General features: G+C 39.3%; 1 protein-coding gene across 1 annotated transcript in view; it reads left to right on the top strand.

The window, feature by feature from the left end:
* The window catches only part of Elapor2 (endosome-lysosome associated apoptosis and autophagy regulator family member 2), a 178,754-nt gene that overhangs the window by 139,768 nt on the left and 24,676 nt on the right, over positions 1–14,310 (top strand). The window contains exons 13-18 of the mRNA XM_059257269.1: positions 1,998–2,135; positions 4,442–4,705; positions 6,030–6,203; positions 9,061–9,250; positions 10,803–10,899; positions 11,584–11,685. Coding sequence (XP_059113252.1) covers positions 1,998–2,135; positions 4,442–4,705; positions 6,030–6,203; positions 9,061–9,250; positions 10,803–10,899; positions 11,584–11,685 — 965 coding nt within the window. The remainder of the gene's footprint in view (positions 1–1,997; positions 2,136–4,441; positions 4,706–6,029; positions 6,204–9,060; positions 9,251–10,802; positions 10,900–11,583; positions 11,686–14,310) is intronic.

Below are 14,310 nucleotides of genomic sequence, written 5' to 3'. Positions count from 1 at the left end.
GGAAAAAAACCATTTTTCTTGCCTTTCTGAGAACTTTCTAAAATATTTTTTTCTTTTTTTTTTTTAAGAATTTCTTTTTTTTTTTTTTTTAAAGATTTATTTCCTTATTATGTGTACAGTGTTCTGCCTGCATGTATGCTTGCAGGCCAGAAGAGGGCACCAGATCTCATTACAGATGGTTGTGCGCCCCCATGTGGTTGCTGGGAATTGAACTCAGGACCTTTGGAAGAACAAGCAGTGCTCTTAATCTCTGAGCCATCTCTCCAGCCCCCTAAAATATTTTTTAAATACATAAAAAAATGACTAAGAATTGTACAATAAGGTTCACCAAGTGTTTATTCCTCATGGTACAGGATCTAACCTTGTTATCCAGATGTCCCATCCTCCCAAGGGCACCACCATGCCAAGCTTACATGTTATAAGTCATTGCAGAGATATGGCTTAGAGAAGAGTTTGATAGCTTCTTTTAGTCTTTATGTGATTCATTTTCTCATAGTAGTTGTAAGTTATCAAATTAAATCACAAATAATATGATATCAAATAACCTTTTACAATGTAAAGTTACATTATTTATAGTAAGGTAATACATTTTATTTCCTATAACCACAACAATGTTTAATGAAACACCATCTATGTGTTATGAACTTGATTTTATAAATGGCAAGTATGATAATTTGGTTATTTGGTAATAAGGTTTCTGTAATATATGGAAATCATTTTTCCATATTGTTATCTATGGTGTGAGCCCAAGATGTATCACCTGTTGGCATATTTGTTGCTTGATAATACCTTTGATCCTTATGTCCATATTATAGAAAGAGACAGATTTTGAAGCCATGCCAACCTATCTCCACCATCCCAAATAACTAATAGAAATGAGTTATTTATGAGGAATTCTACAGGAAAGCTTACAACTTCAGACTTTACCTTCATTTTCAACTTAAATAAATTATATGGTTATATTAGTCATTGTATTTGCCTTCAAGGCATGTTAATGGTGGCATGTTGGTGGGGATAGCTCAAATCTGCATGATTATTTTCTGAAAATTAGCTAAGAAAATCAGAAGTAAAATAGTTTACAAATGAAACTTCACGGACCTCAGATACAATTCAGAGAATATTTAATGAGCATGGGATGACACTGGTGTGCCTTCACTCAGATGAACCTGCAGCAAGTACACGTCAGGGTTAGACTCCCTCAAGGAAGAAGGCACAAATGGGAATGTAGTTGGTTGTTTTTGCTCTTTTAGGGGGCCTGCCACCCAGCTCCCAAGTGAATACACACAGAAGCTTATTCTTAATTATAAATGCCTGGCCTTAGCTTGGCTTGTTTCTTGCCAGTTTTCCTTAACTTTAAATTATCCCATCTACCTTTTGCCTCTGCACTTTTACCTTTTTCTACTTCTGTAAATCTTACTCTTATTCCATGGCTTGCTGTTTAGCTGGGTGGCTGGCCCCAACATCCACCTCTTCTTGTTCTCTTGCTCTTTCTTCTCCTTTCAGATTTCTCCTTCTATATATTCTATCTCCTGCCATCCCCGCCTATCCTTCCTCCTGCCTTGCTATTGGGTGTTCAGCTCTTTATTAGACCATCGGGTTTAGATAGGCAAAGTAACACAGCTTCACAGAGTTAAACAAAATGTAACATAAACAAAAGTCACTCACCTTTAAATAATATTCTACAACATGGGAAGCTTTACATTTAGTGTGGATCCTAGATGTTTTCCATGAGGAGTCTGAGGAACTCTCTCTTCTAAGAAATGTTTTCCAAGTGTGTGTCTTAAACATACTGTGATTTTAGATTTCTTTCTCATCTTGTTGACAGTATGCTTGAGGGAGTTTTGAGAGTTGTGTGGTTAAAACAGGTAGTGTGTAATAGAAACAGTCATGAATCCTACACAGCTTTCTCCAAATAAAACTACATATTTATAATGGATGTGTATTTGTGCTAGTACTGAGTTTATGCTTTATTTGTAAATATTTCCATACTGTTTTAGGATATAAATAGAAAAAGTACCAATGTGGTGGAATCATGGGGAGGAACCAAAGAAAAGCAAGCATATACCCACATCATCTTCAAGAATGCAACATTTACATTTACATGGGCATTCCAGAGAACTAATCAAGGTCAAGATGTAAGTTCCAACCATTTTATTACTCTTCAACCCCCCATTGGGTGTGATCATCATTCCGAGCATATTGATCTCTTCTGGAGACACTGAAAGTTGTAAATGGAAGCATCATGTGCTTCATACATGGCATTATGAGATAAGAAAGGGCATGTGTAGTCTACATAAGTCGATATGAGCTCCATTGAGGTCATCAGAAACTGTGTGCAGGTGAGCTGCATTCTCTATGCAAATACACTCTGACCTGTATACAGGGGACTATAAATGCTTTAAAGGTATAATACAAGCCCTTTGTAAGTGCACTGTGAGTGGTAAACTTGCATCAAGAGCTTCATACAGGGCATTATGAACTCTATACAAGGAAATATGAGGTCAAAGAATGAAAACATGATATGCATGTAGATCATTATTATCTGTACTTAGGATGCTATGAAATCTATACAGGGAACAGAGAACTTTAAAGATGCACTATGATATTCACATATATAATGTCACAATACAGAACAATATGATACCATAATTTTTTATTTCTTTTAAAACACAAAGATGATGCCCACTTGTGATATATACAAACTGTCACTCAAATTGGAGAAGACATTTCTTGAAGTCTATCATCAGATTATATTGTGAATAGGTAAAAAATGACAATTTAAAATTTTTTTGAGAGTACACATGTATGAAGTGGGTAGGATGACAAGAAATCTTTGATTTATTCTGAGCTATGAGCAAATACAGTTGTTGAAGCTTAAGAGAAAATTCAATTTTGTTTTTACTTAGAACTTTGTTTTTAAATCTTTTTGAGGCTGAGAAAGTTCATAACTCTATTCTCCTTCATCCAACTATCTAATATTCATTTAAGGATCATAAACTAGTGTGGGTTTATGTTTTTCATTATGATAATATCTCCTTTTAGAGAGAATGTATTTGTATATAGGCTGGTAGAACAGAGATAACCATTGCCTTTCTTTGATTTTCATTGCTAGCATAGACCTAATCCCCTCTATGAACATTCCATTGCATATTTCAATACTAGTTGGCCTGTTACTTATTTATTTTTGGAGTGTGTGTGTGTGTGTGTGTGTGTGTGTGTGTGTGTGTGTGTGTGTATGTAGTATATACATGGGTGTATACTACCTTTGCCTGTTTTTGTATGTTCAAATATAGATCAGAAGTCAGCACTGGAAGTCATCTAATTATTCTCAACATTATTTTTTTTTGAGACAGGGTCTCTCACAGAACCTAGGGCCAGCTATTTTGGCTAGACTAGCAGGCCAGAGAGCCCCTAGGATATCTGTTTCTGCCCCATTCCACCCCCGACACTGGGGTTAGACACCTACGGTGCCATGCCCAGTTTTTATGTGGCTGCTAAGGAGCCAAACTCAGATCCTGATGCTAATTCATCAAGCACTTTGCTGGCTGCCAAGCCATCTCCCTTGCCCCAGGCCTATTATTTGTTGTGTATCTGCACAGATGTGACTGTACAAATGAAAACAAGGTCAATCTTCACTTAGAATATCTTCAGTGCTGTGTTGGCATGTATAGTGTATTTTCTCTTTTCTGGTCAGATTTTCAGTGGGAACCCAGTCCCCAGATTTTCCTTTAGGTATCAGTTTTTCTTTAGGCATTGTTACTAATTGTTCAGGATGTAATCATAAGAGGATGAACACCAGTGGAACTCCACCTCCTCCTCTTCGTCTTTTCGTCTTGGTCCAGAAGAAAAGCATTAAGCAGTCAGGTGTGGCATTGTACACTAGGGTGAGAAAAAGCAGACCTTAATTAATCTTATACCATGAGAGGAAAAACACAGCAGGATTCAGGATCTTTTGACATTTGCTCTTTTGACACGCTTTTGTTAGAGATTAGAATGCATCACTTAGGGGAAGGGCTGGAGAGGGAAGGGGAGGCACAGAGAAGTGTCATGAGTCCATCTGCTTCACAGTGGATGAGTGAGGAAAAGCAGTCCTCACCTTCCAGGACTTCCCACCCTGCCAGACTTCAGCATTTGACCACATCATGAGATGAGTGAGCTAAGGTGAGATGTAAAAAGCTGTTCTGTGCCTGTGCCAGTTATGACGTACCTGCTGTCAACTGCAGCAACACATCCAGAATTCCATGGGTGTACAAAGTAGCTCCTAGTGTCAAGACTTAAGGGCTCTTTATTTAGAAGGATAAAATGGGGTCGTGGCAATCCACTGTCATTCACAAGGTATCCGTTTGGAGCATTCTGTTTATTTGGGTGATTCAGCATAAACACAACTTGGTTGTACAGTGGCACTCCAAGGCAGATGTCATTCTTTCTGCTCTCTTTCTAGAACAGACGTTTCATCAATGATGTGGTGAAGATTTATTCTATCACAGCCACTAATGCAGTTGATGGGGTGGCATCCTCATGCCGTGCCTGTGCCCTTGGTTCTGAGCAGTCGGGCTCATCATGTGTACCCTGCCCCCCAGGCCACTACATCGAGAAAGAAACCAACCAGTGCAAGGAGTGCTCCGCTGACACCTACCTGTCCATCCATCAGGTCTATGGCAAGGAGGCTTGCATTCCCTGTGGGCCTGGAAGTAAAAGCACCCAGGTAAGTCTGCGTGGCGGCTGTTTCCCAAAGCCATTCTTGGCAGAAAAACTGAAGACTTCTTTTGGGCCACCAACCAGCTCCCAAATCATGACACAGAAACTTATTATTAGTTTTGAATGCTCAGCCTTAGTTGGCTCTTACTTGAATCTATTTCTTTTTATTTACATTTGCCTTGAGACTTTTTACCTTTCTTTCTTCCTTCTTTCCTTCCTTCCTTCCTTCTTTCCTTTCTTCCCCTCTCTCTCTCCTCTCTCTTTCTTTTTTCTTTCTTTCTTTCTTTCTTTCTTTCTTTCTTTCTTTCTTTCTTTCTTTCTTTCTTTCTTTCTTTCTTTCTTTCTACATATCTTACTTTCCTGCTGTCTCAATGTCTGCCTGGTGGCTGCCTGATTTCTGCCCCAAGCATGTCCCTCTCTTTCTTTCTTATTCTTTTCTTTCTTTTTCCCTTCTCTTCTTCTCCAGCCTAGATTTCTCCTCCTATTTATTCTCTCTGCCTGAAAACCCCTCCTATCCTTTCTCTGCCTCGCTATCGGCCATTCAGCTCTTTATTAGACCAATCAGGTGCCTTAGGCAGGCAAGGTGAAACAAATACAACACATTTTTATATAATTATCTAAAATTATATAATTAAGCACACATCTTTACATTGCTAAACAAATGCAGCATAAACAAATGTAACACATCTTTGCAGAGTCAAAATAATATTCCACAACAGACTTCCTGTCTGTGGTTCTCTGGGGGTGAGGTGGGGAGTATATGGAATTGCTATTGACTCTGGAAAAATGCTTTTTGATTCTCTTTCCTGTTTTCTCTTCTCTTAAATTAGGTGAGCACTGAATATATACTATACAAATGCTAGTTGCTAGTGACAAAATATGAAGATAAGTGTTTAAATAAGAATGTTTTCAAAAATTTAAAAATTGTTATCTTGTGCACTTCCAAGATAGAAGATCAAGTACTCTCGTATGCAGGTGCAGGAGCTCTGTGGGAGGTAGCACACGTGACACAGCATCATCAGTGTAAAGAAACCAACAGTGTAGGTCAGGGCAAGGGATCTGTGAAAACCGGCCCATCGGGAATTTGTTACTATTTAAAAATATCTTCCTATAAGAAGTTAATCTGAGATGATATCCCTGATTAAAAACAAATCTTGATTCTTCTGAACTTTTTGAACTTTTAGGAATCCTCTACATTAGTATGACAAAGTATAACTAAGACAAAAATTGCTGAAAGATTTTTATGCCTAGAATGTTTGGGGAACATTTTTTTTTTTATAGCAGTTAATAGTTTCTTTCCTGAAATACTGTTTGGTTTTTTTGTCTTTAAGGATCACTCCACTTGCTACAGCGACTGCTTCTTCTCCTACGAAAAGGAGAACCAGAGTCTGCGCTATGACTTCCGCAACCTCAGCAGTGTGGGGTCGCTAATGAACGGCCCCAGCTTCACCTCCAAGGGAACCAAATACTTCCATTTCTTCAATATCAGTTTATGTGGGCATGAGGTGAGTTCTGGATGTCTGGGTGGGATGGATCTATAGTCCAGTTTTAAGATATGTTCTGGGTTAAATGACTAATAACATCTCCCTGACAATCAACAATTAATGCCATGTATGGAGATTTCTTTGAAATTCTGTTACTTCTTATCATATTAAAAGCCTTCTTTACCAGGGCAGTCTCATCAGGTTCTTAAGGAGTCTTATCCAGTCAGCTGAGCTCCAAGCCTTATAAGTATGGTTTAAGTACATTGAATCCTTCCCTCTCTTCTCTTTTCCTGGAAGTGGGAAGGGATAAAAGTAGTTAAGTGTGTTGATCTCATTTTTTTTTTTAAATATAGGTAGGGTATTATAGTTTGATAAAGCTTATTGTATTAGGATCCTCTCAGGATAGAAAAATAATACACACACACACACACACACACACACACACACACAGATGTATGTGAGAAATTGATGCATATAATTGTGGGGGCTGAAAAGTCCTATGATAGGCTATCTGGAAATGAGACACCTTGCTGGGATGCTACTTGTGTGGCTGAACCCAAGTCTAAAAGCTTCAGAATAAGATATAGCTGAAAACAGAACTGCTTCTCTAAGTCCTGGGGCCCCAAGGTCAGAGAACCTGATGTCCTAACGCCTGTGGTAGGAGGGTGAGGCAGGCTCAGGAAGAAGGAATTCTTGCCTCTGCCTTTTGGTTCTATCTGGGTCCAGCCAGTTTAATGACACCTGCTCACATTCAAGGCAGATCTTCCCTCCCTCAGGCAAGCAGCTCACATGCCACTCTCCTATGAAATGACCTCGCAATACTTCCTCAAATGCTAGTTCTCAGCATTCCTTAATCTGGCTGTGTTGATGTATAACATGAATTCTGGTTATGTTTTTAAGGGGGGGGGATTACTAGGAGGATTTCTGTCCAAATTCAAAAGGAGATATGCAGGGTTAAAGGTTAAAGCAGCCTCTCCTGATGAACATGGGATTTATTTGGTGGGATGGGAGAAGCAGAACTATGTTACTGTTAAGGGGATTTATGTCAATGTGTCGCATATTTCACTGCTGTGTGAGGTTGTAGCTTGGGGGCGGGGAGAATGCACAGCATATATACCATTGACCAAGGCAAATATGTCATATATAATAAAACATTTCTCCCATATCTCTTTTATATTGACTCCTATATATACAATCATAATCATTATGAGATGCCGGGACAAACTTGTTCAAATGAAATGGAAAAGACCTGGTTACCATAGAAGTCTTTCAATGAGATATTTATAAATTTTGTTATCTGAATGTGCTGGCTAACTTTTTGTCAACTGGACAAAAACTTGAGTCATTTGGGAAGAGGGACTCTCAATTGAGATTGCCCTATAAGCAAGTCTCTCAGGCATGTTCTTGGCTACTCAGCCCAGACTGAGTAGTACTGGTTCTATAGGGTCGCATACTGAGCAAGCCATGGGGAGCAAGCCAGTAAGCAGCTCTCCTCCACGGCCTCTGCTTCAGCTCCTGCTTCTAAGAAAATGATCTGCTCTGTTCCTGCCCTGACTTCACTAGGGGATGGACAACAGGCTTTAAGATGAGAGAAACTCCCCGATTTGCTTTTGGGCATGGCATTTTACCACAGCAATAGGGCCCTAACTAAGACAATGCGCTTGTCATGACCTGACTTCATAGGTGGTAATTCAGCACTCTCTAGTTTGGTTGGGCACTCTTCACTCAATAAAGGCACGCATACTAAATACTTCTATATGAAGCAGTGAATGAGATTAATTCCTTTATCAATTGTATTTTTCAGTCCTATTTTTGTATTACTACTGTGTGTTCCTTCTATCCTATTTAACATCTTCTCGCTCTCATTTTGTTTTCTTTCTGATAAGTTTGCTGTGTAGCCCAGGCTGGCCTAGAACTCACTATATAGCCCAGTCTAGCCTCAGACTCATGAGAATGCTGCAGATATGAGCCAGGCCCAACTTTTTTGTTGTTTTCATTTAGGCTCTGCCATTTCCTCCTTTTTTCCTAAGTACTTTCTCTCAGCTATTTTCTTGGTTACAACAATTTAGTAAAAATATAATTTTCCTGTTTTGTGATGAGAAAGCCTTGTGGAGGGAGAAAATTTATATGTTAGAATTTGCTAGTTGCGTTATGAAAGAGAACTATTTATGTTCCTTGTCTGTGGTATATACTCTCAAGTCAATAAAACAGCTTTCCAATTTACTTTTTATATTTCTTTGTAGAAAGTGTGGAGCAAGCTATAGTTCTTCGCAGTGGCCTGAAGTATATTTAACCATTATAGAAACACAGCCAGCTTCTTATTGAAGAGTTAAACTCTTGTATTCTCTCAAATTATTTTGTAAACAGATACACCACTGCGTCCAAGAGTAGGTTACTAAGGCATCTGCAGTGACCAAGAGTCTGTAATGCAGATGCCCTAGGATGCTGTAGCAATGTGGCTTTTAGGCCTTCTTCAACCACACCTAGAATCATGAAGGAGAAGGGAGAGGGAGTTTCTTCCTTGGCATCCAGATCTTCATGAGCAGTTTGCTGTATCCCCTGAATGCCTTGTTAAACTGTGAAGTGAATGAACATTTCTTAGATGATAGTTATTTCCTGGAGTTATATGACTTTCATCCAAAACAAATGATGCTTGTAGTGGGAGTACCAGTGGGTCTGGAATAACCTCATTAACTCCCACCCTTGACTGAACGTTGGAAGTACCTTAAGACTGATGCCTGGGTACCACCCGGAACAATTAAATGGGGATCGCTGTGCTGAGGAGAAAGCAACACCTCTGATGATACTCACAAGCTAACTGAGATTCAGGTTAAGGACTGACTCCATGAATCTTCCACTTGTGACTTTGCTTTCCTAGGGGAGAAAGATGGCTCTCTGTACCAACAACATCTCAGACTTCACGGTGAAGGAAGTGATGACAGGCTCAGATGACTACACCAATTTGCTTGGAGCATTTGTATGCCAGTCAACTATTATTCCTTCTGAAAGCAAGGGCTTCCGGGCAGCCTTGTCATCTCAGTCTATAATTCTGGCAGACACATTTTTAGGTAAGTTTCCTTTGGTTAATACAAGCATGCATATGCTTATTCTTATTTTATGGTAACAATAACTTGTCACCATGCTGGTGTCTACCACACAACATTAAAGCCTGCCAACTAATAAACTGTCATTTTGAAAAATGGCTAAAATTTCCATGAGAGTGAGGTCTATTGGTCAATCTTAGAGTACAAGAAGGTTCTGGATTTCTGTATGAAATCCTATGTGATATAATGTTTTATGAGAGTATGTGTCTTTATTCAGATTCTTTAGTTTAAGAGAAAATAATTTTAAATATAAAATAGGACCAGGGAGATGACTCAGGTATTTGCCTCACAAGGGTAAGGACATCAGTTTGGATCCCTAATGGCTGTGTAAAATCTGGGTGTGTGGTTCATGCCAGGAACTCTGGTGCTGTTAGAGAAAGGTAAGTCCCTAGAGCTTGATGGCCATCTAGTTTATCAGAAATGGTTGATATTTAGGTGCAGTGAAAGACTCTATGTCAAAGATAAGATAGAGAGCGGTAGAAGATATCTCAAGTCAACTTTGGCCTCCTCATGCGTACACATGGATGTGTGTACCCACACGGATTCATAAACTCCTCCCACATATAATAAAAATTAAAATTCTTTATAAAAATCTAAAAAGCAGAGAATAGCAAACACATTTAAGTCATAATATGTACCATTGTGTTCCTTTGCCTCATCTCATACCAGAAGGATTTAAGTACCCAGGGTGAAAACCTTGAGTTTTGTTCCCTGTGTCTGAGGTCCTATAATACAGGAAAGTTTTAAGAGGAATCAAGTTCCCTAGTGGTTCTTAGGAATCAAATTCATTATAGCTGCTGGCAGGGGGCTGGAATTTTTGTGATGTGAGGCCTGATCTGAGAACATTGCCGTGGACTCCAAATGTACTGAACTTCAAGCTTCAGCACCAAGGTCAGCTACCAGACTCAGGCTCCAGAGTTTAATTCTACCACTGTTTAACCCATACAAGGGGAAAAACTGTTTTTCTGCTTAAGCAAATTTGGCATTTGTTCCTGGCAAGTATTTGGGCAAAGTTTTCTCTGTTATTTCCCCCTTTTTGGTGGGTGGATGGTGTTACAGTTTCACTGTAACTGCCCAGCCAGTTAAGTTGCCTGAACTGCAGGCATGAAAGACCAGGCTTTGTGAAATAAACATGTCTGTATTGAAGGTGAACAAAAATTATATTAGCAGAGCACCCTGTCTTGACTGACAAAACTTGGTGGAAGATCACAATATTGAAATAGATTTTGAAACCTTAGAACTAGAAGGGACCTTAGAAACCATCTAAATCATTGTCTACATCATACAGATTCTAGAAAAACAGCAACAAAACACCCAGGGTGGCAGATTACATGGCTGAGGGTTAGAATCTTTTTTCCTGGAGATGTTGGAAAGTTCCTTATGCTTACAAGGGATGCCTTAATTCAATATTTCTGGAATAGTTGTCAAAGCAAAGTGATTTTGTACTCAGATGTGCAGACACTAAGGAAACCTAGTTCTCTCCTGTTGCTTCAGAGTTTCTTGTCATGTTGTCTAGGAGTCACGGTTGACCCTGCCTTGCAAAACGTTAATATTAAGGAAGATATGTTCCCAGTGTCACCAAGCCAAATACCAGATGTGCATTTCTTTTATAAGTAAGTGAAAATATTTCTCCTTGTGACTATTTTTTTTAATAAAGATCTCATACATCTGAATCTGTAGATTTCAGTTCTTATTCTGGGTTATAATTTCCTAGTGATGAGAAAGAAATATAATGTTGCTTCAGGGTGTCTAGCATGGCAGGTTGTGATTAATGGATAATAAAAATGTGGGCATTATAAGGCTTGGCAAAAAGTGAGGAATGTGGAATATTTTGAGAGTCTTATATGATTCCTCACTTGCATGTGTGCACTCACGCATGCACACACACAGACACAAATGCACACACACTCTTTGAAGTTAAGCAACCAGGAGACTTTGGCTCATGGCCTAGGCAGTAATTACTTGTTATTCACACATCAAAACACCAACCTGATGTTTTGGTATGACTGACCCCTGTTTCTTCAAAAAGTTCTTTTAAATTGTGATTAGAATTATAGTAATTTCACTAAATGTCTTCATGATAGGCCATCATTTTACCTGGGAAAATTGTCTACTTCATGTAGTCAGTGAAATCCAATACACTGAATTTGAGTTAAGTTACAGATTAGTAACCCTTAACACATTTTTCCCTTTTTGTTTATTCATGGAGCAGGAAAGCCATTTTGTACATGATGACGCTCTTGTCCTGATCATCTGTATCATATCTGATCTTTAATCTAGTCCCTGCTTTGTAATAGGTCTTCCACAGCCACCACATCTTGTATTAATGGCCGATCGACTGCTGTGAAAATGCGGTGTAATCCCATGAGACCTGGTGCAGGTGTGATTTCAGTCCCCAGGTATTCACTTTTACTATGTGGTTATTCAATGTTGAATTTCTTTTTAGATGCAAAGCTGTATGGAAAATTACTATTAAAACATATTCTTATGGAAATAAAACAGAAAGAGAACAAAAGAACCAGTGCATCTGTTGTAGGGATATGCCAGGGCATGGCTTAAATGAATAGGTTCTTGTCAATGTCACTGCCTTCCAGGCTCTTTAATGACATCCCCTGTCCATTTTGTCTTCAGTGTCTGACTGTCTTCAAAATAATTTAGGCAGTAAGCAACTAATTACACTGTTTGTATTCTTGTGTTTATTCTCACTGTTTATCAGCTTCCTTTAATTGATTAGAAATGATCCTGGTTCCTAGAACTAGATCAACCATTAACTGCCTGGGTGTTAAGTCCCTGGACTCAGCAATCTAGCCTCTCTCTGAGTCATGATTCCTTTCTCTGCAAGAGAATGGCGTCTTGAAGACAATGTTCAGATCCATTTTCAAGCTCAGGTTTCTGAGTAATTATAGCAGAATCATCAAGGTAAATCTGACCTGTAGAACATAATGCAGAATATTCAGCTGATTGACATTGAGGTCCAGCTCTCTGTGATCTGTATTTGATATGTCCTGTTAATTTTTGGTGGGAATACTAGAACATAACTCCTAGGCTCCAAAAACTATTAATTTGAATATACCCTGCTTTTCCCACAAGGAACACTTAAGCATCTCAGTATTTTCAATGTATTGTTCAGCATGCTTAATATTGTTAGAGTTAAGGAACCTTTTGGTAATAGTTTGCTTATCAATTCTCTATTCAACTCAAAACCATCTATTTAAAAAATTATTTAATTTTTTTTTGTAATTTTACTACTTGAGGGATTTTAAAGCCCTCCTGTTTCTCTCACACATAGATTAGAGAACATTGTTCTATACTGTAAACTACTGTATATTCTAGCAATAATAACGCCAGTAACAGTAATTTTGGCTTATTTGGGGATATACAGGCACACTAGCATTCGCTTCTCATCAGCTACATCTCTTGGTTTGCACAGGTCAAATAGTTATTTCTTTCACCTATTTAAGGTGAGGGAAGAATGTGATGAGAAAACAGAGGCACAGATGGTAGACAGAGGAACAGGAAGAGGTGGATGCTCTCGGACTTCAGGGTTTCCCACTATCATCTCCCGGCTGGAGTGACCACAGCAAACTAGGGTCTTTACGGAAAGATACATGCAAAGACTCCAGACACAGAAGCTTGTCTCTTTGCTATGGTGTTCCTCTGGGTAGTTTTTGAGTTCTTGTGCTCGTTATATTTACTGTAGCCCTCCTGAGGTCTAACCTCTCTGGATCTGGCCTGCAGAGTCCATCTGGGTGGCTTTAAAGTTTCCTCCAGATCTCTGACTCAAGCAGATGGTATCCTAAAGACCTGGCATTGCCTGCAGAAAATAAACCATCCTCTGGTTCTGCCAGGATACATTTTGATGTTTTACCATAAATAAAACATAGCCTCATGGGGTTAAAAGACGGCATCTCATGAGGATGTGAAGTTTGTCTTTACCTACGGCAAGCTTTACCTCTATGGGGACTTTACTGTGTTCACTGTGGTTTCTCAGGATCGCCTGCAGCAGAAACCTCAGAATATCTATTGTTAAAATTTATTTCAGAGTCTCTGGGCGTTGAGCACTGGAGTATTTCTGAAAACAGAGAGCAGCTGTGAAGCATATTAAAATTGGAGGGCCGTTTCTGTTGACGTACTTGGCATAGGCTTTACTTGCTCTGCTCTCCAGAGACAGGTTCTGTTGTCATTGTTTGCATCTTGGGCTTCTGAAAAGCTGATTTAAAACGTAGTATTCATGGCAGAGTCCTTCACCCAGATCTTGATAAAATTCCTTTGTAGTTGTGATGTACACTAAGGCTGCCAGACAGAGGCTCTAGGGAGCTAAGGAGTCCCAGCCACTCGTGCTGACCTTCAGTTTTCTCTTGAATGAATTTCCCATCAGGGCACAAGGGGGAGCCCAAGGACCAGAACAGGAAAAATAGCAACTTGTCCCCAAATTAGGTTTATTTTATTTTATTTATTTAGGTGCAGGGCTGAATAAAGATTTTCGACTAACAGGAAAATAATAGACCGGTTTCTCAGACTACTTTTGAGGAAGACTTGTTTTACATCTTTTTGGAAGCTTTAAAATCTCCAAGGAAAAGAAGCTAATCAAACACCTACTCTTGAGATGACTCTTGCCGACCAGGAAATCTCAGAGTGAGACCTTGACAGCATTGGTACATCGGGAACTATTCTTGGCCAACCAGGCAAAAGTGACTTCAGTATTAGTAATGTCATCTGGGTCTTTGAATCTTGATGGTCAGGATGACATCCTAAAGACCCTCAGCACCTGTGAAGTGAAAAGTCTGGATAGGGGGAAGCAGGGAGTTCTGCTAAATGTGGACCTGAGATGGAACATGTTACCTGGACTTGGGTTTCATCTGCGATTAGAAACTTCAACCTGTCTGCTTGATCTGGCAAATATATGTATGTGGTTCCTAATGGTAGATGAAAACTGGACAGTGTAGCATCCATGGCAGATAAAATCTGACAGCCTCAGGTGACTTCTGAGAGGTATTTTTCTAATGAAGTTTGCTGCTTGGGTA

Source organism: Peromyscus eremicus, chromosome 3 (genome assembly GCF_949786415.1).
Source record: "Peromyscus eremicus chromosome 3, PerEre_H2_v1, whole genome shotgun sequence".
Lineage (NCBI taxonomy): Eukaryota > Metazoa > Chordata > Mammalia > Rodentia > Cricetidae > Peromyscus > Peromyscus eremicus.
Note: the sequence above shows the minus strand (reverse complement) of the source record. Positions and strands in the feature narration are given on the sequence as shown.